Source organism: Sciurus vulgaris, assembly GCF_902686455.1.
Source record: "Sciurus vulgaris genome assembly, chromosome: 3".
NCBI lineage: Eukaryota > Metazoa > Chordata > Mammalia > Rodentia > Sciuridae > Sciurus > Sciurus vulgaris.
Window position 1 is genome coordinate 131,480,407 of NC_136463.1, and position 27,891 is coordinate 131,508,297.

General features: G+C 36.6%; 1 protein-coding gene across 1 annotated transcript; it reads right to left on the minus strand.

The window, feature by feature from the left end:
• Nucleotides 1-22,214: 22,214 nt before the first annotated feature.
• On the minus strand, nt 22,215-27,801 carry LOC306656700 (cytochrome c, testis-specific; the record flags this gene model as incomplete). Its single annotated transcript, XM_079132218.1, has 2 exons — nt 22,215-22,363; nt 27,633-27,801. The coding sequence occupies 2 exons, from the start codon at nt 27,799-27,801 to the stop codon at nt 22,215-22,217; spliced, it is 318 nt and encodes a 105-aa protein (XP_078988344.1).
• Between the last annotated feature and the right edge of the window lie 90 nt (nt 27,802-27,891).

A 27,891-nucleotide genomic window follows, 5' to 3' on the forward strand; every position in this document is an offset into this window, starting at 1 on the left:
CAATGACACAATCAATAATTTAGACTTAACAGACATTTATAGAATATACCATCCAACCAAGAGCGAATACACTTTCTTCTCAGCAGCACATGGATCCTTCTCTAAAATAGACTATATATTATGCCACAAGCTAATGTTAGCAAATACAAGAAGATAGAGATACTACCATGTATTCTATCAGATCATAATGGATTGAAGTTAGAAATAAATGAAAGAGTAAAAAACAGAAACTATTCCAACATCTGGAGAATAAACAATATGCTATTATATGATGAATGGATAACAGAAGATATTAGGAAGGAAATTAAAAAATTCTTAGAGGTAAATGAGAACAAAGAAACATCATATCAAAATCTCTGGGACACTATGAAAGCAGTACTTAGAGGGAAATTTATTTCATGGAGCGCATTTAATGAAAGAAGTAAAACTCAACAAATAAACGACCTAACACGACAGCTCAAAGCCCTACAAAAAGAAGAACAGACCAGCACCAAAAGTAGTAGAAGACAGGAAATAGTTAAACTCAGAGCCGAAATCAACGAAATTGAAACAAAAGAAACAATTGGAAAAATTAACAAAATAAAGATTTGGTTCTTTGAAAAAATAAACAAAATTGATAAACCCTTAGCCACGCTAACAAAGAGAAAGACGGAGAATACTCAATTACTAAAATTCAGAATGAACAAGGAAATATCACAACAGACACCAGTGAAATACAAAACATAATTAGAAGCTATTTTGAAAATCTATACTCCAACAAAGCAGAAAACCTCGAAGACATCAACAAGTTTCTAGAGACATATGAATTACCTAAACTGAATGAGGAGGACATACACAACTTAAATAAATCAATTTCAAGCAATGAAATAGAAGAGGTCATCGAAAGACTACCAACAAAGAAAAGTTCGGGACCAGATGGGTTCTCAGCTGAGTTCTACAAAACCTTTAAAGAAGAGCTCATTCCAATACTCCTCAAAGTATTCCATGAAATAGAAGAGGAGGGAATCCTCCCAAACTCATTCTATGAAGCCAATATCACACTGATACCTAAACCAGACAGAGACACTTCAAGAAAAGAAAATTTCAGACCAATGTCCTTAATGAACATCGACGCAAAAATTCTCAACAAAATTTTACCAAATCGCATACAAAAATACATTAAAAAGATAGTGCACCATGATCAAGTGGGTCTTATGCCAGGGATGCAAGGTTGGTTCAACATCCGGAAATCAATAAATGTCATTCACCATATCAACAGACTAAAAGTTAAGAATCACATGATTATTTCAATAGATGCAGAAAAAGCATTCGATAAAATACAGCATCTCTTCATGCTCAAAACACTAGAAAAAATAGGGATAGTGGGAACATTCCTTAACATTGTAAAGGCCACCTACGCTAAGCCCATGGCCAATATTATTCTAAATGGTGACAAACTGAAAGCATTCCCCCTAAAAACTGGAACAAGGCAGGGATGCCCTCTTTCACCACTTCTATTCAACATCGTTCTTGAGACTCTAGCCAGAGCAATTAGACCAATCAAAGGAATTAAAGGGATACGAATTGGAAAAGAAGAACTCAAACTCTCCCTGTTCGCTGATGACATGATTATATATTTAGAGGAACCTGGAAATTCCACCAGAAAACTCTTAGAACTCATAAGTGAATTCAGTAAAGTAGCAGGTTACAAGATCAATGTTCATAAATCCAATGCATTTTTATACATAAGTGATGAATCTTCAGAAAGAGAAATTAGGAAAACTACCCCATTCACAATAGCATCAAAAAAAATAAAATACTTGGGAATCAATCTCACAAAAGAGGTGAAAGACCTCTACAATGAGAACTACAGAACACTAAAGAAAGAAATTAAAGAACACCTTAGAAGATGGAAAGATCTTCCATGTTCTTGGATAGGAAGAATTAATATTGTCAAAATGGCCATACTACCTAAAGTGCTATACAAATTCAATGCAATTCCAATTAAAATCTCAATGACGTACCTTACAGAAATAGAGCAAGCAATTATGAAATTCATCTGGAAGAATAAGAAACCCAGAATAGCTAAAGCAATCCTTAGCAGGAAGAGTGAAACAGGGGGTATCGCAATACCAGATCTTCAACTCTACTACAAAGCAATAGTAACAAAAACGGCATGGTATTGGTACCAAAATAGAAAGGTAGATCAATGGTACAGAATAGAGGACATGGACACAAACCCAAATAAATACAATTTTCTCATACTAGACAAAGGGGCCAAAAATATGCAATGGAGAAAAGATAGCCTCTTCAACAAATGGTGCTGGGAGAATTGGAAGTCCATATGCAACAGAATGAAACTAAACCCATCTCTCTCACCATGCACGAAACTAAACTCAAAATGGATTAAGGACCTCGGAATCAGACCAGAGACTCTGCAGATTATAGTAGAAAAAGTAGGTCCAGATCTTCAACATGTTGGCTTAGGACCAGACTTCCTTAACAGGACTCCCATAGCACAAGAAATAAAAGCAAGAATCAATAACTGGGATAGATTCAAACTAAAAAGCTTTCCCTCAGCAAAGGAAACTATCAGCAATGCAAAGAAAGAGCCTACAGAGTGGGAGAAAATCTTTGCCAATCATACTTCAGATAGAGCACTAATCTCCAGAATCTATAAAGAACTCAAAAAACTCTACACCAAGAATACAAATAATCCAGTCGACAATTGGGCTAAGGAAATGAATAGACACTTCACAGAAGAAGATCTACAAGCAATCAACAAACATATGGAAAAATGCTCAACATCTCTAGTAATAAGAGAAACGCAAATCAAAACCACCCTAAGATTCCATCTCACCCCAATTAGAATGGCGATTATCAAGAATACGAGCAACAACAGGTGTTGGCGAGGATGTGGGGAGAAAGGTACACTCATACATTGCTGGTGGGGCTGCAAATTAGTGCAGCCACTCTGGAAAGCAGTGTGGAGATTCCTTAGAAAACTTGGAATGGACCCTCCATTTGACCCAGCTATCCCACTCCTTGGCCTATACCCAAAGGACTTAAAATCAGCATACTACAGAGATACAGCCACATCAATGTTCATAGCTGCTCAATTCACAATAGCCAGACTGTGGAACCAACCTAGATGCCCTTCAGTTGATGAATGGATAAAGAAACTGTGGTATATATATACAATGGAATATTACTCTGCCATAAAGAATGATAAAATTATGGCATTTGCAGGCAAATGGATGAAATTGGAGAATATCATGCTAAGTGAGATAAGCCAATCTCAAAAAGCCAAAGGACGAATGATATCGCTAATAAGTGGATGACGACACGTAATGGGGGGAGGGAAGGGTTAGTGTTAGGGTTAGAGTTTGGGTTAGGGAGGGGGGCAAGAATGGAGGAAGGAAGGGCTGTATAGAGGGAAAAGAGGGGTGGGAGGGGTGGGGGGAAGGGAATAAATAACAGAATGAATCAAACACCATTACCCTATGTAAATTTATGATTACACAAATGGTATGCCTTTACGCCATGTACAAACAGAGGAACAACATGTATCCCATTTGTTTACAATAAAAAAAAGTAAAAAAAAATAATAATAATACCCAAAAAAAAAAAAAAGACCTGTTTGAAATGTCATATGCTCTGTGAAGTGTTCCCTGCTTCTATATTAAAAAGGTGTACTCTGTCCTCCTTTCACATACTTTGGTCGAACTCCTAATATAAATTATTTAACACTTGGTATTTACTCAACCCCACATGATGCACTTAATTCTGAGTTTAAAAAAATGTTTACATTAAGCACATTTTAGTATTCCTATATATCTCTTTTAAATTTTTAATTTAGATATTTAAACTGCTCTGTGCAATAAATCAACTCGTATTCATAGGTATATTCAAGATTAATAAGTACCTGGAAGATAAATTTTTAAAATTTTGAGAGCTATCTAAAATTATGGCATTTGCAGGCAAATGGATGAAATTGGAGAATATCATGCTAAGTGAGATAAGCCAATCTCAAAAAACTAAAGGACGAATGATCTCGCTAATAAGTGGATGATGACACATAATGGGGGGAGGGAGGGGTTAGTGTTAGGGTTAGAGTTAGGGTTAGGGAGGGGGGCAAGAATGGAGGAAGGAAGGACTGTATAGAGGGAAAAGAGGGGTTGGAGAGGTGGGGGAAGGGAAGAAATAACAGAATGAATCAAACAACATTACCCTATGTAAATTTATGATTACACAAATGGTATGCCTTTACGCCATGTACAAACAGAGAAACAACATGTATCCCATTTGTTTACAATAAAAAAAAAGTGTTCACTTCCACACTTTTTTAAAATTACAGTGCTCACAAAAGGAAAAGTCTCACAAAAGGATGCCAAGGTTGAAGCTCATTTGCATTTCTATAGTAATGAAATCATACTTTATATATTTATCAGAGACTATTCAACCCTTTGTAGGGAGATTCCCTGTGATGAAGTGGGAGTGGTGCTTTCTATCACATGGTCACAGTGAAGGCCATGATGGGGAGCCTCAGGCACAATGTCACCTCTGTAACAGTCCTTAATGATTTTAGGTTGACCTCAATTTCTCCATTTTTCATATTTCAGTAATGCTGAGCCTTGGTGGGGTAAGTTTTTTAACTTCTCTTTGCCTCCATTTCTACATCTGTAAAATGATACAATTTCCCTAACAGGATTGTTGTATTAAATGAGTGCCCATCTACAAAGTACTTAGAATAGATACTGGCACATGGTCAGCTCTCAGTAAGTTAGTCATTCTGTTATTTTGTTGTTATCACTATTTTAACCACCAATCCATATACCTAAAAGAAATACAATTTAAAAATACTTATATTATTTTAAAGAAAATAAATAATGAAATGAATAATTATTTTAAAAACCATAGTTTCTGCTAGTTGGGGGTAAACAAAAAAATCTCTATAGAAAAAAAATAGAACTCAGCGGAACTAAATATTTGAAGGAGCATAATTTTGGCAGGAAAATGAACCAATCTGAGGAGTCATACAACAAAAACAAAACTCAAACAAAAAATGCTACTTAGAAAAGTGACACACCTGCTTCTTGAAAGAATTGGCTATACTGGTTTCCACAGTGGCCAACAATGTACATATTAAGGGAAGTCATATATATCAACACAAATTCTATCAGAAAGTGTTAGCATTACTTCTCCCTGTGACAACTGTTCCCATGCTTTTTGACAGATCACACAACTAATAACTCCACATTCCCAAAATACAAGCAAAATCAGTTTTCCAGTAACTCACTGTGTACAAAAATGTTCCTCCTTCTGTATTTTCATAAATTATGAAATTTACCAATATAGAAAAATGTTTCACAGATTTTGATTTTCCATCTGACAAAATTTTAGTAACTATGAGCTATCCTTCCAAATTTTTAATGAGGATAATATATGCTTGTAAAAATTTAAATCTAACACAATCACACAAAAGAAAAAGAAAAATCTCTATATCCATTTCCTAAGAACACATACTTATCATTGTGGTTATGTATCAATAGACAAAAAGCAATATATATAATCTCTTACAGACACACACACACACACGCACACGTGTGTGTGTGTGTATAGGAAACGTGTGTGTGTGTGTGTACCAGAAAAAAGCATAAAATTGACCTACTCTATAAAAATGATCATGTATTTGCTTTCTTTAGTCAAAAGTATATTATGGAATCCTATGTCAGAACAAATAACATCTTCAAAATTATTAAAATCCATAATCAGTTTTTATGTTCAAATAAAATTAACACTCAAAGAAGACTGTGCTTATTCTATTCAGAATTATAAAACATGTAACTTTCTTTTCTAAATCAAAATTTCACCTCTAATGACAACCTTCTTTACTGAAAGTCTCACAAATAATAGTATAGAATCTTCTAGTCCTCACTATCAAAGAATCTCAGGTGCCTAATTATTTCATGCTTTATTTAAAATTGAATAGTAATTTGACTATTATTGTAAAATTGAATTTTATGATTGTTTGACTTTTTCCTCACATATCATATTTAGAGAAATAGTAGAAGAACAGGGATAGTGAGAACAAAGCTAACAATGTGTCAAGCCAGAATGCAGATATGAGTAAGGCTGACATAGAAGAAGGCAGGCTTCAAGTAAGTAGAGAAACCAGAAATGAGAACACAGCAAAGTTGACACCTAGACTATGACTGGTCAGGGAACTGAATAAGTCAGAGCAGTGAGACTGAGTTCAACAGAGCACTTGTATGAAGTGAAAATATGAGGTAAGGAAAGGCATGTACATATTTTAGGATATATGGCCTTTTGCTTACAACTATTCACCACCCTCTCCCTCTAAAACAATGACGTACCACTGTCATGTAACTTGCCATTCCTCCTTGTCGGAGGATTATATGTTCTCACATTGCCATAAGACATGGCCACTTAACAAGTTTGGTCAATGGAATGTGAACACACATAATGCATGCCATATTTGTGTAGAAGCTTTATGAAACATCAGAAGTTTTCTCCAAGGCTCTTGATCTTTCCCTTTGCCTCAAGAATGGAAAAGTCCCATACAGGTACTTCTTTAATCTGGGTTCCAGAATGAAAAGATACCTGAAGCAGAACCACAGCTTACATTCTATGTGAATGAGAAATAAATGTTTTGTTTTGGCAAGATTCCGTTACTATTGTAAAGTTAGTCAATACAGAAACTGGTACCTAGAAGTGGCACACATCTGAAATATGTAGTGCTATCTTCAGTACCAAACAAAAGATGGCACAAAAACTGCTATCAGGAGCTAGAAAAATGGTAAGCAATGTTATGCAGGAATAAAATATTTGGTGAAAACATCACCTGCAATAACTTTATTTATTATTTCCAAGCATAAATACCTGAAAGCATAGTTTATTGAGGGCATCTTTAGACATCAGATACCACAATGCCCAATAAATATTTATTGAATAAACTAACAAATAGCCTTCCACTGTAGATGGCCATTCTTCTTATAGAAGAGATGAGCATACATCTTTATTTTCCATTTCAAACATAATACAGTCATGATTTTCACATACTATCTTAAATACCATACCAAAAAAAGGATAATTAACCAAAAATAAGCCTCTCAGCAGGACTAATACAGAAAGATTTTGATTCTGTGTGATTTTTTTTAATAGGACAAAGTTAAATGTGAGGAAGTAGGGTGATGGTAATTTAGTGTTTGTACCTCAGATTGGTCTATGGATAAAGTCAGAATCCCACATAAATGTAGGGGAATCAGTCAATGGTGGCTCATGTCTGTTATCTCAGCTACTCACAAGGCTGAAGTGGGAGGACTGCACACTGGACACCAGCCTGAGCAACTGAGTGAGGTCTGAGCAACTGAGTGAGGTCCTGACTCAAAAAAGTAGGAAAATCAGATGCTGGGGAATCAGGTCCCAGATTCTAGTCTCAGTTTTGAGGACTAACACTAACTAGATATTTAATTTTGGATAAACCTCTGGGCCTCGTTTTTTTCAATTTTAATATGAGAATATGGCAACCATCAGTTCTCTAATGTTTTCCAGCCTCTGCATCCTTTGTTACACATCAGGGTTGAGGAAAAAAAAAAAAAAAAAAAAAACATGTGGAAGCAGTAGGGAAAGTGTCTCATCCTTCCTCAGTCAGAATGATTGTTTTAATACTGAATAATTTCTTTGAAGGAAGACTGCATTTAAACAAATAGTTCTGTACACAATTTGGGGGAAAGCTGGGAAGAAAATGATCCAGGAGGGGATGGCTAATGTATCAGAGAAGTCACTAAGACCACAAAGGAAAGTTGGTAAAGAAGATTACAGAAGATTTTTGGTGTTAATCAAAGTTATCCTGACACTTGTTAAAGGCAGCAAGGAAGATCTTGTTGAATAAGGGACTATTGCAAATAGGATTTTTTGGAAGGCAAAAGAGATCAAACTCAACTATAAATACAAAAAGAATGGAGAATTACAGTCAAGGAGCAGCATGTCACTGAAAGAAAAAATACTAAGAGGAAACATCTGGGATATGAGGAATTCTGGGTAAATCATTTGGACAAGATTCTTGCTGAACACAGGTCAAGCTAATCAGATATCACGAGTGGGAATTTTTGCTGATTTAGCAGAATTATTGCTAAAACTGAATTAAGTGGGCTAGGGACTGAGGCCAAGATCCAGGGCCTGGTCAAGAAGAGCGCTTAGAAAAACCTGACTTGAGTTTGATCAAAGTAGACTCTTTGTTATCAGTTTTGCATCCAGTGATGGACTTAAGATTGTTATAGGTCAACAGGGCAAATAATTGCAAAGAAAAGATGCAAGCAAAACAGGGAGAGCAAGGACAAACCTGTCAGGGCAAACCAGTACCTGTGTTGTCTGTTTCTCATCATTTCAAACCTAGATGATAGGGACAACCTGAAGAAGTTGGCCCCCGCTCACCTGTCCCACAGTAGCCCATACCCCTCACCTAAAACTTCAGAGAAGCTGAAAGAGAAGGCCTGCCAAGAATTGGAGGAGATCAGAGATCCAAGATGGCAAACTAGAGGAAGACTGTGTTCCTTGTTGCTTCATAACTTGGGTTTCAAGCAGAGGAAAAGCCGTTTCTCTGTGAGGCAATATTTGCTGCTTATTGATTCCCTGCTATTTACCCCTTTTGTCCACCTTGATGACCCGCAGTCTGCCAGCATATTGACTACTTTTTGCGTGCAGATTGCTCACTGATTGCCGCCTATCCTCAGCCATTTGCCCGTTTGCCTGCCTCTTGCCTGCCCATCACCTGCCTTTCACCTACCCATCACCCACCGCCCAAAGTCTACCTGCTGATTGTCCTCCAGTAACCAGCAGACTGACCACAGACCACCAGCTGCCTGCTGTTGCCTGGAAGTCCACTGTCACAGAACCCACAGATTTGGTTACACATGGCTGCCGCCATTTTGGGACAACCTGCAGGAACCTCGGTCCAACTGATCACGCCCCACCTCCAGGACCCCTCGACCCAACCAACCACTCCCTGTCTCTAGGACTCCCGGCCCTACCAACCTCACCCCACATGGACTGGGAGCCCACTGGAGTTGCAGCTCCCCATTTGTCAACATATTTGGAAGCCAGTGTGGCAATGTTGGATTATCCTAGAAGCAGAAACTCCCATCTTTAGGGGAGGCAAATCCCACCCTCAGATGCCTGGTGGAGACTGGAAGCTCATTGTCAGGTACCTCTCATGCATCAGGCTACCGAAGACTGGAAGGTTTGAATAGTATATGACTGTTATAGTGTAGATTTTTTTTTCTCCTTTTTGAAAATTTTTAAGTTTTAATTTTTTTTCTTGCAGTATTTTCCTTTTGTTTACCTGTTTCCTCAGTCTCTTTCTCCCTTTTCTCATGCTAACAACCAACTTCTTTTGATTACACTTTCACTCCTCCTGTGGTCTAGAACCTCTATATACTCTTTTCTTATCCCATTAACAGTTTCATCCTACACCCCTCCTCATCCTCTTTGCCCTCCATTAGAAACTGCAGACCTCATTGCAAATCTGTTTGTTCATATTGTAGATAATAATTGAATTCATCCTCTCTGTTTATTATGACAATACTGTTAACATCTTCATAGGGGCTATTTGGTTTAAGGCTGCATATTATCTGTACTGGGTGCTTCTAATATTGATCTCCCCCTTAAAGAAGTTTTGGAAACCTGCAGGGTCACTATAAGTTTATAGGGGGGAAACTGTAATACCCCAGATCTGCACTGCGTGAGGGGAAAATATGTGAACAACATGAAGAAACAAAAGGGAAGAAAGTGTTCCAAACAAACCAAGATTCTATAGTAATAGAATCCAATGACAGCATAGTAGAAGAAACGTCAGAAAAGGAGTTCAGAATATACATAATTAAAATGATCCTCAAAGCTAAGGATGAGATAAGAGAACAAATGCAGGCAATGAATGATCACTCTAATAAACAGTTGAAAGAGCAACTGCAGGAAGCAAAGATCATTTCAACAAAGAGAGATTCTGAAAAAAAATAAAATAAACAAACGGAAATCCTTGAAATGAAGGAAACAAAATAAACCAAATAAAAAGTTCAATGGAAAGCATCATCAACAGACTAGATCACTTGGAAGACAGAACCTCAGATAATGAAGACAAACTATTTAATCTTGAAAACAAAGTTGACCAAACAGAGAAGATGGTAAGAAATCATGAATGGAACCTCCAAGAACTATGGGACATCATGAAAAGACCAAATTTAAGAATTACTGGGATTGAGGAAGGCACAGAGTATAAACCAAAGGAATGAACACCCTGTTCAATGAAATAGTATCAGAAAATTTCCCAAACCTGAAGAACGAAATGGAAAATCAAATACAAGAGGCTTAAAGAATACCAAATGTACAAAATTACAACAGATCCACACCAAGGCACATTATAATGAAAATGCCTAACATACAAAATAAAGATAGAATTTTAAAGGCTGAGAGAGAAAAGCATCAGATTACATATAGGGGGAAACCAATATGAATGTCAGCAGATTTCTCAGTCCAGACCCTAAAAGCTAGAAGGGCCTGGAACAGCATTTTTCAAGCTCTGAAAGAACATGGTTGCCAACCAAGAATCCTATACCCAGAAAAACCAACCTTTAGATTTGAAGACAAAATAAAATCCTTCCATGATAAACAAAAGTTAAAAGAATTTACAAATAGAAAGCCTGTGCTACAGAATGTTCTCAGCAAAATATTCCATGAGGAGGAAATGAAAAACAATGTAGGTCAGCAATGGGAAGAACTAACCTATAGGAAAAACCAATCAAAGGAGAAACCAAGTCAAATTAAAAACCAAAAATAAGCCCATATGACCGGGAATACAAATCATAAATCATATCTCAATAATAACCTTGAACGTTAATGGCCTAAACTAATCAATCAAAAGAAATAGACTGGCAGATTGGATTAAAAAGAAAGACACAACAATATGCTGCCTTCAAGAGACTCATCTCATAGAAAGGATGAAAAAAACCTACCATGCACACAGTCTCAGTAAAAAAGCAGGGATTTCCATCCCAATATCAGATAAAGTGGACTTCAAGCCAAAGTAAGCAAGAAGGGATAAAGAAGGACATTTCATACTGTTTAAGAGAACCATAAATAGGAAGACATAATGATTGTAAATAGTTATGCCCAAACAACAACTCATCCATGTACATCAAACAAATCCTTCTCAATTCCAGGAATCAAATAGATCACAACACAACAATTCTGGGTGACTTTAACACACTGCTGTCACTACAGGATAGACCTTCCAAACAAAAACTAAACAAAGAAACCACAGAACTCAGTAACACAGTCAATAACTTACACTTAACAGACATATATAGAATATTTCATCCATCAACAAGCAAATAAACTTTCTTCTCAGCAGCACATGAATCCTTCTCTAAAATAGACCATATGTTATGCCACAAAGTATCCCTTAGTAAATGCAAAAAAAAATAGAGATACTACCTTATATTCTATCAGATCATAATGGAATGAAATTAGAAATCAATGACAAAATAAAAAACAGAAACTACTCCAACACCTGGAGACTAAATAATATGCTACTGAATGAAGCAAGGAAAACAAAAAACGTAACAGAGGAGATAAAAAATTCTTAGAGGTAAATGAGAATGATGGTACAACATATCAAAATCTCTGGGACACTATGAAAGCAGTACTAAGAGGAAAATTCATTGCATGGAACACATTCAAGAAAAAAATGAAAAGTCAACAACTAAATGACTTAACATTACATCTCAAAGACCTAGCAAAACAAGAGTAGAACAACACCAAAAGTAGTAGAAAACAGGAAATAATTAAAATCAGAGCTGAAATCAATGAAATTGAAACAAAAGAAATAATTCGAAAAACTGACAAAACAAAAAGTGGTTCTTTGAAAAAGTAAACAAAATAGATAAACCCTTAGCCACACTAATGAAGAGGAGAGAGAAAACTCAAATTACTAAAATTTGTGATAAAAAAGGAAATATCATGACAGACACCACTGAAATATGTAACATAATTAGAAGCTCCTTTGAAAATCTATGGTCCAACAAAACAGAAAATCTTGAAGACATCAACAAATTTCTAGAGACATATGATTCTCCCAAACTGAACCAGGAGGACATATACAATTTAAACAGATCAATTTCAAGCAATAAGAAGCCAACAAAAATCTACCAGCCAAGAAAAGTCCAGGACCAGACAGATTCCCAGCTGGGTTCCCCAAGATCTTCAAAGAAGAACTTATACCAATAATCCTGAAAGTATTTGATGAAATAGAAAAGGAGGAAACCCTTCCAAATTCATTCTATGAAGGCAATATCACTCTGATACCAAATTCAGATTTTAGGTGATATCCTCTTTATACATTCAATTTCTATATGTATCTTAGTATACTTACTTCTGGGCATTCTGTATTGCTAATAGACCAGTATGATAATCTTAAATTATTTAGACTTTTAAAAATACTTTAATGTGTTTTAGTGCTGGTACCACTTCTATGTTTATTTTTTTCCACTAAATTTAGCATCAGGTGATATAGCTTAAAACTATTTAAGTTTTCATTGAGGTTTTGTTAAATTTACAAATTAATTTACACAATAATATGGTCCTTCTATTTGTAGGAAGGCTATGTTTTTGCCTTCAGTGGTATTTTAATTTTTAATAGGTCTTACATTTTTATTGACAAACATATTAATATATTTTTGTTACTGTTATATATGAAATCTTTTCTTCCATTAAATCTTCCAAAAGATTGTTTTAATATATATAAACTACTGATTTTTTTTAGGCTTTATTTTTTTTTTATTGTAAACAAATGGGATACATGTTGTTTCTCTGTTTGTACATGGCATAAAGGCATACCATTTGTGTAATCATAAATTTACATAGAGTAATGTTGTTTGATTCATTCTGTTATTTTTTCCCTTCCCCCCACCATTCCCACCCCTCTTTACCCTCTATACAGTACTTCCTTCCTCCATACTTGCCCCCCTCCCTAACCCTAACTCTAACCCTAACACTAACCCTTCCCTCCCCCCCATTATGTGTCATCCTCCACTTATTAGCGATATCATTTGTCCTTTGGCTTTTTGAGATTGGCTTATCTCACTTAGCATGATATTCTCCAATTTCATCCATTTGCCTGCAAATGCCATAATTTTATCATTCTTTATGGCTGAGTAATATTCCATTGTATATATATACCACAGCTTCTTTATCCACTCATCAATTGAAGGGCATCTAGGTTGGTTCCACAGTCTGGCTATTGTGAATTGAGCAGCTATGAACATTGATGTGGCTGTGTCTCTATAGTATGCTGATTTTAAGTCCTTTGGGTATAGGCCAAGGAGTGGGATAGCTGGGTCAAATGGCGGGTCCATTCCAAGTTTTCTAAGGAATCTCCACACTGCTTTCCAGAGTGGCTGCACTAATTTGCAGCCCCACCAGCAATGTATGAGTGTACCTTTCTCCCCACATCCTCGCCAACACCTGTTGTTGCTCGTATTCTTGATAATCGCCATTCTAATTGGGGTGAGATGGAATCTTAGGGTGGTTTTGATTTGCATTTCTCTTATTACTAGAGATGTTGAACATTTTTCCATATGTTTGTTGATTGCTTGTAGATCTTCTTCTGTGAAGTGTCTATTCATTTCCTTAGCCCATTTGTCGACTGGATTATTTGAATTCTTGGAGTAAAGTTTTTTGAGTTCTTTATAGATTCTGGAGATTAGTGCTCTATCTGAAGTATGATTGGCAAAGATATTCTCCCACTCTGTAGGCTCTTTCTTTGCATTGCTGATAGTTTCCTTTGCTGAGAGAAAGCTTTTTAGTTTGAATCTATCCCAGTTATTGATTCTTGCTTTTATTTCTTGTGCTATGGGAGTCCTGTTAAGGAAGTCTGATCCTAGACCAACAAGGTGAAGATTTGGACCTACTTTTTCTTCTATAATCTGCAGGGTCTCTGGTCTGATTCCGAGGTCCTTAATCCATTTTGAGTTTAGTTTCGTGCATGGTGAGAGAGATGGGTTTAGTTTCATTCTCTTGCATATGGATTTCCAATTCTCCCAGCACCATTTGTTGAAGAGGCTATCTTTTCTCCATTGCATAATTTTGCCCCTTTTTCTAGTATGAGAAAATTGTATTTATTTGGGTTTGTGTCCGTGTCCTCTATTCTGCACCATTGATCTACCTTTCTATTTTGGTACCAATACCATGCCGTTTTTGTTACTATTGCTTTGTAGTAGAGTTGAAGATCTGGTATTGCAATACCCCCTGTCTCACTCTTCCTGCTAAGGATTGCTTTAGCTATTCTGGGTTTCTTATTCTTCCAGATGAATTTCATAATTGCTTGCTCTATTTCTGTAAGGTACGTCATTGAGATTTTAATTGGAATTGCATTGAATTTGTATAGCACTTTAGGTAGTATGGCCATTTTGACAATATTAATTCTTCCTATCCAAGAACATGGAAGATCTTTCCATCTTCTAAGGTGTCCTTTAATTTCTTTCTTTAGTGTTCTGTAGTTCTCATTGTAGAGGTCTTTCACCTCTTTTGTGAGATTGATTCCCAAGTATTTTATTTTTTTTGATGCTATTGTGAATGGGGTAGTTTTCCTAATTTCTCTTTCTGAAGATTCATCACTTATGTATACAAATGCATTGGATTTATGAGCATTGATCTTGTAACCTGCTACTTTACTGAATTCACTTATGAGTTCTAAGAGTTTTCTGGTGGAATTTCCAGGTTCCTCTAAATATATAATCATGTCATCAGCGAACAGGGAGAGTTTGAGTTCTTCTTTTCCAATTCGTATCCCTTTAATTCCTTTGATTGGTCTAATTGCTCTGGCTAGAGTCTCAAGAACGATGTTGAATAGAAGTGGTGAAAGAGGGCATCCCTGCCTTGTTCCAGTTTTTAGGGGGAATGCTTTCAGTTTGTCACCATTTAGAATAATATTGGCCATGGGCTTAGCGTAGGTGGCCTTTACAATGTTAAGGAATGTTCCCACTATCCCTATTTTTTCTAGTGTTTTGAGCATGAAGAGATGCTGTATTTTATCGAATGCTTTTTCTGCATCTATTGAAATAATCATGTGATTCTTAACTTTTAGTCTGTTGATATGGTGAATGACATTTATTGATTTCCGGATGTTGAACCAACCTTGCATCCCTGGCATAAGACCCACTTGATCATGGTGCACTATCTTTTTAATGTATTTTTGTATGCGATTTGGTAAAATTTTGTTGAGAATTTTTGCGTCGATGTTCATTAAGGACATTGGTCTGAAATTTTCTTTTCTTGAAGTGTCTCTGTCTGGTTTAGGTATCAGTGTGATATTGGCTTCATAGAATGAGTTTGGGAGGATTCCCTCCTCTTCTATTTCATGGAATACTTTGAGGAGTATTGGAATGAGCTCTTCTTTAAAGGTTTTGTAGAACTCAGCTGAGAACCCATCTGGTCCCGAACTTTTCTTTGTTGGTAGTCTTTCGATGACCTCTTCTATTTCATTGCTTGAAATTGATTTATTTAAGTTGTGTATGTCCTCCTCATTCAGTTTAGGTAATTCATATGTCTCTAGAAACTTGTTGATGTCTTCGAGGTTTTCTGCTTTGTTGGAGTATAGATTTTCAAAATAGCTTCTAATTATGTTTTGTATTTCACTGGTGTCTGTTGTGATATTTCCTTGTTCATTCTGAATTTTAGTAATTTGAGTATTCTCCGTCTTTCTCTTTGTTAGCGTGGCTAAGGGTTTATCAATTTTGTTTATTTTTTCAAAGAACCAAATCTTTATTTTGTTAATTTTTCCAATTGTTTCTTTTGTTTCAATTTCGTTGATTTCGGCTCTGAGTTTAACTATTTCCTGTCTTCTACTACTTTTGGTGCTGGTCTGTTCTTCTTTTTGTAGGGCTTTGAGCTGTCGTGTTAGGTCGTTTATTTGTTGAGTTTTACTTCTTTCATTAAATGCGCTCCATGAAATAAATTTCCCTCTAAGTACTGCTTTCATAGTGTCCCAGAGATTTTGATATGTTTCTTTGTTCTCATTTACCTCTAAGAATTTTTTAATTTCCTTCCTAATATCTTCTGTTATCCATTCATCATATAATAGCATATTGTTTATTCTCCAGATGTTGGAATAGTTTCTGTTTTTTACTCTTTCATTTATTTCTAACTTCAATCCATTATGATCTGATAGAATACATGGTAGTATCTCTATCTTCTTGTATTTGCTAACATTAGCTTTGTGGCATAATATATAGTCTATTTTAGAGAAGGATCCATGTGCTGCTGAGAAGAAAGTGTATTCGCTCTTGGTTGGATGGTATATTCTATAAATGTCTGTTAAGTCTAAATTATTGATTGTGTCATTGAGATCTATGGTTTCTTTGTTCAATTTTTGTTTGGAAGATCTGTCCAGTGGTGAGAGAGGCGTGTTAAAATCACCTAGTATTATTGTGTTATGGTCTATTTGGTTTCTGAAATTGAGAAGGATTTGTTTGACATACATGGATGAGCCACTGTTTAGGGCATAGATGTTTATGATTGTTATATCTTGCTGATGTATGCTTCCCTTAAGCAGTATGAAATGTCCTTCTTTATCCCTGCTGACTAACTTTGGCTTGAAGTCCACATTATCGGAAATGAGGATGGATACTCCAGCTTTTTTGCTGAGTCCATGTGCATGGTATGTTTTTCCCCATCCTTTCACCTTTAGTCCATGGGTATCTTTTTCTATGAGGTGAGTCTCTTGCAGGCAACATATTGTTGGATCTTTCTTTTTAATCCAATCTGCCAGTCTATGTCTTTTGATTGATGAATTCAGGCCATTAACATTCAGGGTTATTATAGAGATATGATTTGGTTTCCTGGTCATTTGGTTCATTTTTAAAATTTTATTTATTTATTTGTTTGACACAACTTGTTTCCTCCTTTATTTGACAATTCCTTTAGGATAATTCCTCCCTTTGCTGATTTGCTTCTTTGTTTTTCATCTCTTCCTCATGGAATATTTTGCTGAGAATGTTCTGTAATGCTGGCTTTCTTTTTGTAAATTCTTTTAGCTTTTGTTTATCATGGAAGGATTTTATTTCATCATCAAATTTGAAGGTAAGTTTTGCTGGGTATAAGATTCTTGGTTGGCATCCATTTTCTTTCAGGGCTTGAAAAATGTTGTTCCAGGCCCTTCTAGCTTTTAGGATCTGGATTGAAAAATCTGCTGATATCTGTATTGGTTTCCCCCTGAAAGTAATTTGGTTCTTTTCTCTCACAGCCTTTAAAATTCTGTCTTTATTTTGTATGTTAGGTATTTTCATTATAATGTGCCTTGGTGTGGGTCTGTTGTAATTTTGTGTATTTGGAGTCCTATAAGCCTCTTGAACTTGATTTTCCATTTCATTCTTCAGATTTGGGAAATTTTCTGATATTATTTCATTGAATAAATTGTTCATTCCTTTGGCTTGTTTCTCTAGGCCTTCCTCAATCCCAATAATTCTTAAATTTGGCCTTTTCATGATATCCCATAGTTCTTGTAGATTCTGTTCATGATTTCTTACCATCTTCTCTGTTTGTTCAACTTTGTTTTCAAGGTTAAATATTTTGTCTTCAATGTCTGAGGTTCTGTCTTCCAGGTGTTCTATCCTATTGGATATGCTTTCTATGGAGTTCTTCATTTGGTTTATTGTTTCCTTCATGTCAAGGATTTCTGTTTGGTTTTTTTTCAATATCTCTAACTCTTTATTGAAATGATCTTTTGCTTCCTGTATTTGCTCTTTTAATTGTCGATTGGTGCGATCATTCAATACGTGCATTTGCTCTTTCATCTCATCATTCAGTGCGTGCATTTGCTCTTTCATCTCATCGTTTGCTTCTCTGATCATTTTAATTATGTACATTCTGAACTCCTTTTCTGTCATTTCTTCTGCAATGCTGTCATTGGGTTTTATTGATGTAACATCTAGATTTGTTTGCAGCATTTTCTTTCCTTGTTTTCTCATATCGTTCAGGTATCAGTGGACCGCTGAGATATTGCAGATTTCCTCTATTGACTTACAATGTCCCTGAAGATTTCTATATATATCCCTCCTTAGCCTTCAGTGGGCTGAAGTCTTGGAGGAAGTTGATAATGCGGTGCTCCACAAGGAAGCTGCCTCTCTAGGAGTGGTGACCTTCAGGTGGGGTATATTCCCTGCTAGGGGGCAGAGGTGCCTCCACTTGTTGACCAATGGTCATCCAAAGGGGACCTAGGCTGTGGCTGAGGCAAGGCCTGTTTGGGCCTGAGTCTCTGGTTTTACCGTCCTTGTGGGGAAACTTCACCCAGCAGGGAAGACTCACCCGGTGGGGAGGTCTCGCTGGTCAGTTCCCCTCCTAGAGGTTCCCCTCAATTTACAGCTACCGCCTGGGCTGGGCTGCCTTCCTCTGCAAAGTTCCCAGGGGCCCGGCCCTACCTCCTGGGCCTGGGAGCCTCACCCTTCGCAGATGAATCTCCTTAGGCTGCCCCTCCTCAGAGAATCTGCCCACAGGCCTGGAACCTTCGCTCTGCCCTAAGCCTGTCTCTGTGCGGCTCTTCCACCAAGAAGCCTCCTAGATCCTGGGACCCTGCTCTGCACCTAATCGCCTGGCTATGCGGCCCCTCCTCTGAGCAGCCACCTGGGGCCCCGTACAATCGCTCTGAGTCCCAGAGACCTGCCACACGCCTCTTCCTCCAGACAGCCGTCCAGTATTCCGGTGCGGTCACTAGGAGTCCAAGAAACTCACTGCGTGCCTCCACCTCCCACCAACCACCCGTAGCCCTGGGCAATCAATCACTCCGAGTCGAAGTGACCGTCCCCGTTCCTCCTCCTTCTCCAGATAACCCCCCGGGTGTTCAGGAGCGGTCGCTCTGAGTGGCTCTGAATCCACGTGACCCGCTGCACGCGTCCTCTGGGCAATCGCCCGGAGCTCTGGTGCGCCCACTCAAGACCAAGCGACCCACCACCCTTCCCCTCCACGCAGCCCCCCTGTGTTCAGGAGCTGTCACTTTAAGTCCAAACAACTCACCACTCGCCTTCTCCTCTGAGCAGCCGCCTGGAGTGCTAATGCAGTCACTGCGAGTCCAAACGACCCGCCGTGCTCCTCCTCTTCCTCTTCCTACTCCTCCCGGCTGGCCCCGGTGTTCAGAAGTGGTCTGAGTCCAAACAGCTCGCCACGCAGCCCCTCCTCTGGCAACCGCCTGTAGCTCTGGTGTAGTCACTCTGAATCCAAGCGGCCGCGCTCCTCTTCCTCCTCCTCGTCCTCAGGGCAGGCCCCGGTGTTCAGAAGCAGTCGTTCTGAGTCCAAACAGCTCGCCGCGCAGCTTCTCCTCTGGCAACCGCCTGTAGCTCTGGTGCAGTCACTCCAAATCCAAGCGCCCGCGCTCTTCCTCCTCCTCAGGGCAGGCCCCGGTGTTCTGAGTCCACACAGCTCTCCTCGCCACTCCTCCCCTGGGCAGCCGCAGGAGCCCCAGTGGTTGCTCTGAATCCCAACGCTGTGCTGAGCGGCCTCCTTTACGGCGCTCCCAGTTGTCCGAGTTCACTGCTCCAGGGGGGGGAGGGGCGTCTCGCCGGCAGCTCTACTTCACAAAGTTCCCTGCATTCCGGGACTACTGTCCCATCCGGGACGCCTCCCTAACGGGAGAGAGTCACCCGGCTGCTTTGAGTTGGTCCCAAGTGTCTCAATATCTCCTCTTTTGAATCCTGAGTCCTGGAGCAACATGAAATGCTGCCACCCTCTAGGCCGCCATCTTGAAACCTCCCTGATTTTTACATGTTGATTTTGTTCTTGGTAGTCTAATTGAGCTATCTTACTATTTGTAGTAGCTGTTAATATTTTGAATCTTCCAAAAAAAGAAAAAGAATTGGAGGAGCTGCTCCCCCCCCCCCCCACACACACACATACATGAGAGCCAACAGATTTGTGACAAGAGTGAGTTGTACTTGGGGATCTGAACTAATCTTCTAAATGTAAAGGTTTCTGTTGTGATTACTCTGTCTCCCAAATCTTAGGCAAATGCTTCTTATGACCAGCCCTAACTAGAACCATGCAGAGAACAGAAATCTGAGAAATACAGTTCTACCTTCACAAAATTGGCACAGAATAAAATCACCACAATATCCAGAAGTTAATTCATATACATTGATCCTAAAACAAACTTTTTAAGTCTCTGAGATAAGACATTCAATAATAAATTCTATCATAATACAGAAACCTAATTACTGTTTACATCTGCAATTTTCCCTCCAACTTTTCTAATACAAGAAACATACTACCAGCAAAGAAGTACCTATTTCACTCTAAAAACAAACAAATTTTATTCAATGCATTATCACTAACTGAACAATTTTTTTAAATGGAAATCTATTTAATACTTCCCTATTTTCACCCAACTACCTATCATCTTAGCTCTCCTCACACTAACTTATTTCTACTTCCCCTAAGTTGAAAAGTATTTAAACTCTGAACATGAGGTTCTTTTACTCCTTCCTACAATGTGGCTTTTATCAATGCCAAGTTCATCTGTCAGGCTGCATAAATCTGAATCATAATTATGAATGTGAATTGAGCTCAAGTTCTTTCCTGCAGAACTCTTAGGCCTCATGCAAGTTAGAATATGAGTTATATCACCTAATTCTTCATCTTTGCAAACCCAGCTCTGATTATAGTATGCTCACTCTTAAGAGCCCCTGTAGACATCTTAGCCCTCATCAGAAAATTCCAGGGAGAGAGTAACAAGCTCAGCTTTGCCTGAAGCCATTCTTGGCCCCCAGAGACAGTTTTCTACACAATACTGACACTGGTTCCAAGAGGAGTATATTTTCCCCCACTTGCCAGAAGTTTTAAGAGTAAGTCTGGGGCTGGGCTTGTAGCTCAGTGGTACAGCACTTGCCTAGCATGAGTGAGGCACTGGTTTCAATTCTCAATACCACATATAAATAAATATATAAATAAATATCCATTGACAACTAAAAAAAAAAAAAGGTCTGGGCACCAAGCAGATTAAATGGAATCTTCTGGAAATTACTGTTTTTCAACCGTGTTCCCCTCCTCTGAGAACTTCTGGTTAGGATGACTTCACAGTAGTGGTGCCTACTATAATTAATTAATGAACATATTATTATCCTTATGATAATGGAAAAAGGTCACTAGGAACTGGAGTAGAAGACCCAAGTTTTGGCTTCGGCATCACATCCTTCTATGTCTCACTACAGAAGGTATAACACACCTCTCAGGGGTGTTGTTATAAAGTATAAAGGAGATAACAGATATCTTCTCACCCATAATTACCCTCACCAATCATCTACCCACCTCTTTGGGATGAAAGCAAGTTTACCTCTGTGGGTGAGAGTACTTCCTGGCTGCTTCAGGGGCTGCCTCACAGTACACAGAGCTCTACTCCTTTCCACACAGGCCCTGCTATAGATCTGCCCAACATGCCTCACTCTTAGAGTGAGATAGAGACTCTTTCCACCTTTAAAAAGAGGGTTTGGGTTTTTTCTCCCTCTCTCTCTCCTATAAGGGCCCCTTCTATTCCTCCCTGAAGTCCAGTTTTATACTTCTCAGGATTAGCAGGGTGTTATAAAAATATGAATTTTAAAAGATTACATGTTAGATGACATGTTTATTAACATATAACATGTTTTTCCTCCAGATCACATTTTATTCACCCAGGTCAATGATTTGCTTTTCTTTTTTTCTACAAAGTACTCTTTATGTAAGATCAACTATTTGACTTCCTTTTCCCTACTTTTTTCAAGTTACTTTAAGTATTATTTATAATAAAAGGTAAACACATAACCAAATCCAGCTTAATGAAAATTAAAGCTAATGTCTGTTATATCTACATTCAAATTACAGAGAAATAATTATGTGGAAACTATGTCCATCACCTGCAGCAGTTGCTAGGCTTATAAAATATGTTGTGCATGCAGGGACTACTGCATGCCTACTAGATTTCAGTTTCCTTCCCTCTCCTCCTCTTTCCTATCACCATCCTTAATGAGCATATAAAAGCAAGTTCAGGTTCTTAAGGGCATCTGATCAGACTATACATAATAAAAAACATCAACCTTTATTTTAAAATGTTAAACTTACTACAGGCTGATCAAGAAAGATAAAATATAACTTCTTTAAGTTTACAATATTTAAATTGATACTTTTGAAGTTGCAATAGTATTTCAGGAAGATGTTGCCTGTTTCAAATACTGAATAAGATCTTCTCTCTCACTCTTCTTTTTAAGACCAGCAAAGATCATTTTAGTTCCAGGGATATATTTCTTTGGGTTCTCCAAATATTCCATCAAAGTCTCTTCTCCCCAGACAACACCTATAAAGTTGAAAATAAGTTTTAAGTTTGTGTAGTTTCATCTGTAGGGCTTGTTTTCTGATATGCTACATATGTGAATATAGGTTATAAGACTTTCGATTAAGAATATGTATAGATTCTGACTTATAAAAACATTTCAAAATTAGACTTTGCTCTTTGCCTTCTCTAGAGAAATCAATAGTCATATGCTGTTTAGAATTATCCAAAATAAATCAATGAACTACCACCCCACACATGTTGTGCCTAAGTATAACCCATCCTCCTATAATCAGACTTCCTATTAGATAAGATAAAGATCATTTAATCTAGTCTTTCATTTTGCAGATGAGTAAATGATGACCCAAAGAGAAGAAAATAATTTCCCTTAAAATGACAAAGCTGCTTGGAGTCAAGAATTTGTAACGAGTAACTTATATTTCCATGTTCTTTCATCAATCAATCAAACCAAGTTCCTTTTGTCCACATTTCCCATCAAAATCTGACCCAGAGAAACACTAATGTTAACTCTATCTTTGATAAAACTTCAGGAAGCATCTATAACCTTAAACTTGATATAATTAGGAGACCACCAAGGACATGAAACATAGACCAGAGCAAGAGGACACTGTGGCTAATGATCTAGGGTGAAGAAGAGAAGATTTCTCCTAAGTAGGTGACACACCCTAAAGGGCAAAACTATAACCCTATTTTGGCTCAAAAAGAACAGGGTGTATCAGCTAGCCATGAAAGTCTCCTTAAATTCAGTTTGACATCATGGAGGTCAGGGGAACCAAATTAAAGAAGAAAACAGAGACATGCTATCTCTGAAAGAAGGATCTTAACAGGTTATAGGATAAAAGAGAAACTGCAGAAGTTGCATAACCCTTCACCAGGTGAAATAAAGAGCCAAATAACACCATCACCAAAATATACATACATTCAAACATACATATGTATCTCTAACATATAACTGTGGGAAAAGAAGACCTCATAACTAACTGGCACACCCAGACCTTCATCCCTACTATTCTGCAAACAAATTCTCCAAGAAGAACTGTTTTAATTCAAAGGTGAGTAATAATCAAAAAGGAAATAGCACAAGAGTATTGAAAGCATAAGCACTTAACAGTATGCACACACATACACCACATATAAATACAAAGCAAAAATGAAAATTTTAAAAGTTAAAAGAAAAATACACATCAGAAATTATAGACATTAAGCAGATGAACTACATTCCCATGGATTCAAAGAAGTTCTTTATAAATTAAGGGTTCAATGCAGAGCTACAAAAGGCTCTAGTAGAAAATGATAAAATAGAAAGATATAAAAATGACAGCTGCTGATCACACAGTTGGGCTTGAAAATACTGATAAAAGGAAAATGGAAATAATTAAGCATTTAAAATGATTACTTTAGCTCTCAAAGCAAAGGGAAAATGATAGATATAGAAGATATTTACATAATGAAGATCCAAGATCCACATAATTGATAGCCCAAGTATGATTTTTTAAAAAACAAATAAAATGGAATTATTAAAACATATAAAGAAAACTTTCAAAAATAATCTGCCAAGTGGAAGAGCACAACATATTCCAAGAAATTCTAAAATAGATCGATCAAGGCCCAGACATAGCCTAGCAAAGTTATTAAATTTCAATAAGAACTTTATTGAAAGGGGACAAGAATAAAATAAAAATAAAACCAACTAACTTCCAAATGAACAAGCTCATTTCAAATAATAACTTAACATGAAGCATACAAAATCTTGAGGAATTAAAAGTGTTTTTCAATAATTTCATGCCCAGCCAAATTATTATTCAATTCAAATTCCCAAATGTTTTAGAGCATCTAATAACAAGTAAAATATAATTCCATTATATTACTTTCTTGGTGTAAAGACCAATAGATAACCATCCACCAACCAAAAAATAAAGATACTGTGGTATAAGCGAGGCATGACATTTAAATGTAGAACAATGTTAACTAAGACATTTGAGATGACAATAGGCAAAAGATAAAGACTAATCCCTAACAGAAATAATCAAAAGTTTAATAAATATGGTAAATCCATGATATGATTTCTTTCAAGGTCCAAGAAAACCTGGGTTTGAATTCTTGGTCTGTCACTTTCTAGCATAGAACCCTGGGAAAATCATGAATTAATTCAAACAATTTGTTTCTAAAACCTGCTCCAATTATAACTGTACCAAAATGTAAACGGTACAATGCACTATAAATATTGCCAAAAAAATTTTATATATTTTTAAAAGTATCAGTGACCCAACCTCACTAATCAAGAGGGAAATGGATATCCAAACCATATAATACCATTTCACATCCATTATTATGGCAATTATTTTCTGAAAAATTAACATTGACAAGAATATAGAAACTTTGTGCATTACTAATGAGAGCATAAAAGGGTAAAGCCATTGTGGAAAATGGTACAGGTGTTCCTCAATAAATTAAACATAGAATTATAATCAAATTCAGTAATTCCACTTTTAGGCATATCCCCAAAGGAAGTGAAAGCAGAGACTCAACATGTATTTGTATATCCATGTTCATAACAGCATTATTCACAATAACCAAAAGAAGGAAAAAAAATGAGTCTCTATCAATGGATAAGCAAAGGTGCTATATACATACAATAGAATATCATTCAGCCTTAACAAAAGATGGAAATTCTGACATCTGGAACAAAATATATGAACTTTTGAAGGTATGATGCCAAGTGAAATAAGTCAGTCACAAAGGAAGAAATACTGTTAAGATTCCACTGGTATGAGATATCTAGTCAAATTGGCAAAGACAGAAAGTAGAATGGTAATTGCCAGAGATTGTTTAATGGGAACAGAGTTTCAGTTTGAGAAAATAAAAAAGTTCAGGAGAAGAATCGTGGTAATGATAACAAAACAATATGAATGTACTTAATAACACAAAGTCATATACTTAAAGATGATTAAAATGATAAGTTTTATATTATACATATTGTACCAAAAATTTTAAAACACAAATATAAGATTGCTATTATTATGAATTTTATAAAACTGTACTCAATACAAATCATGAGACAATCCTCTTTATAATTTCCACATTCTTCAGAAAAAAATGTAATTATTTGCAACAGAAATATTATACCCAGAAAATATAATATGGTCGATAGTAGCCATAATTTTTATTAATATGGTTATTAACTTCTTGACTTGTCTTAGTTATGCAAGTCCATATTTGGTTAAGGTGTACTAAAGAATTCTTGAAATCCTTATTTTATTTTAAATAATCTAATTTAAAATCCTAATTCAATTAACATAGCAAACTACTTATCCTTATTTTATCAATGGAACTGATAAATAATAATATATTTTCAAATAAGTAAAAAATATTACTTGAAAAGTATGGCTTAGAGATATTTCATTTCTAATTCTTAATGTTAAAATCAAGCCTTTTATACAGCCTTCAACCTTTGACAATAATCTATAATAAACACATCTGAAGTAAGTTTTAATATCATTTCAAATCAATGCTAATAAGGAATAAATGCCTTAAAAGTTTGGCAGCTACAGGAATAAATATTAGTTTATAACTAGTTTACAAATTAGGAATTCAAAAGTTTACTGCTATAACAGAATAATAAAATATTAAAATGATACTATAGCAAAATAATACTTTAAAAATTAGTCATATGAATACAAATAATAAATGAGTTAAAAACTGATTTATCCAGTAGTCTATCAACCTAAAATCCTATTTCAATAACTGCAATACAATTCTGACGCTAACTGCTCAGAATCAGTATAGATTCTTCAGTGCCCAATAAGAATGCCTTCACTTTGGACACTAGTTCTAAATAATGGACCTCCCAAACTTCTCACCAACTGACTACCAATTCAGGAATTCCCACAACTTCCCCAAGTTCAATAATTTTCTACACCAACTCACAGAATTCAGGAAAGCCCTACGCTTACATTTACAGTTTTATTATAAAGAAAAATCAGGACCAGCTAGATGAAGAAACGCATAGGGCAAGGACTGGGAAGGTCCAAATGCAGTTTCTGGGTCATATTCCTGTGGAATAGGTACTCATCACCCTCCCAGATGTGTTCACCAATCAGTAAACTCAATGGGAGTTCCAGTTATAAGTGTCCAGAGTTTTTAACTACTAATGATCTATCAGCCACATTACTAAACTCAATCTCCAATCTGCATTTTTCCCCCAAGGTCAGACTGATATCACTTTACTCAATGTCTCAATTCTCCAATCACATAGTTGACCTTTCTAGTATAGTCACCTCCATCCTGAAATGATCTATGAACTCATCATAAGTCATCTCAGCATATCTCAGGTCCTGGTCCCAGGGGCCAACAGTGATAACAAAGACATTCCTAATACTTAGGAAATTCCAAGGTTTTAGAGATTCCTGGACAGGAACTCAGGACCAAAACCAAATTCTTTATTACACAATACTGATTAACCAGCATTTCTGCACATCTGAATATAATGATAATGTGTTAATAATAACCATGTTGATATTTTAAAAGTACTAAAATATTCCTGGATCAACAAAGATTATGGGTTACTTTTAGCACAAGTAATGTGTGTGTGTGTGTGTGCATGTGATACATATGTAAATCTCTCACATGTACATCCAGGAATAACAAATTGCTTTTTAAAGATATCATAGTCTTTTCTAAAAATTTCTAATCTCAGTTCTCAAATGCTTTCTCATTTACTTTCTACTCTTTCTACCAACAAAGAAATTGTTGAATGTACTTTTCTAACTACATATTCCCCCTACTTTGCTAAGAATCATTATTATAGATAGAATCTCTATTACCATTCTGCTACTAAAATATGATTTGAGTTTTTTTAAATCTAGCTCACACTTTTTTTAAGATAAATGTATTGCATAAAAAAGGGGCTGGAGTTGTGGCTCAGTGGTATAGCACTTGCCTGGCATGTGTGAGGCCCTGGGTTCGATCCTCATCATCACATATAAATAAATAAAATAAAAGATCCATTGACAACTAAAAAGTACTTTTAAAAATAAAATAAAATACCCTGTACAGGAAAAAACCTATGCCATACAAGATTGCTAGTTCTTCTGATCAGAAGGATACCAGTTATACAAATACAGGTCTTATGAGATAAATCAATATATCAGTATTATAAGCATGAAGGTCCGTTTTCAACAGTGCAAATTAGGCCATTATTATAAGGTCAAATTATTTGTTTTCCTCTCTGTGACAAAATATCTGAGTTTCTCCCACCACTGATGATTTTTACCTTTGTTTTTGTTTGCATCAGAATAAGAAAATCCTGGTGCTTGTCCTGCTTTTCGGCCAAAAAGACCCCAGAGATTTGGACCTGTCTTGTGTTTTCCACCTTTTTCCACTGTGTGGCACTGAGCACATTTCTGAGTAAAGATCTTCTTGCCTGCTTCTGCATCTCCCATTTTGTTTGGCAAGGAAACCTTAAACCACAGACCAAAGAAAATATCAGATTTGCAAAGCTGGAAACACAAAGTTATGCCATCACTTTGGCT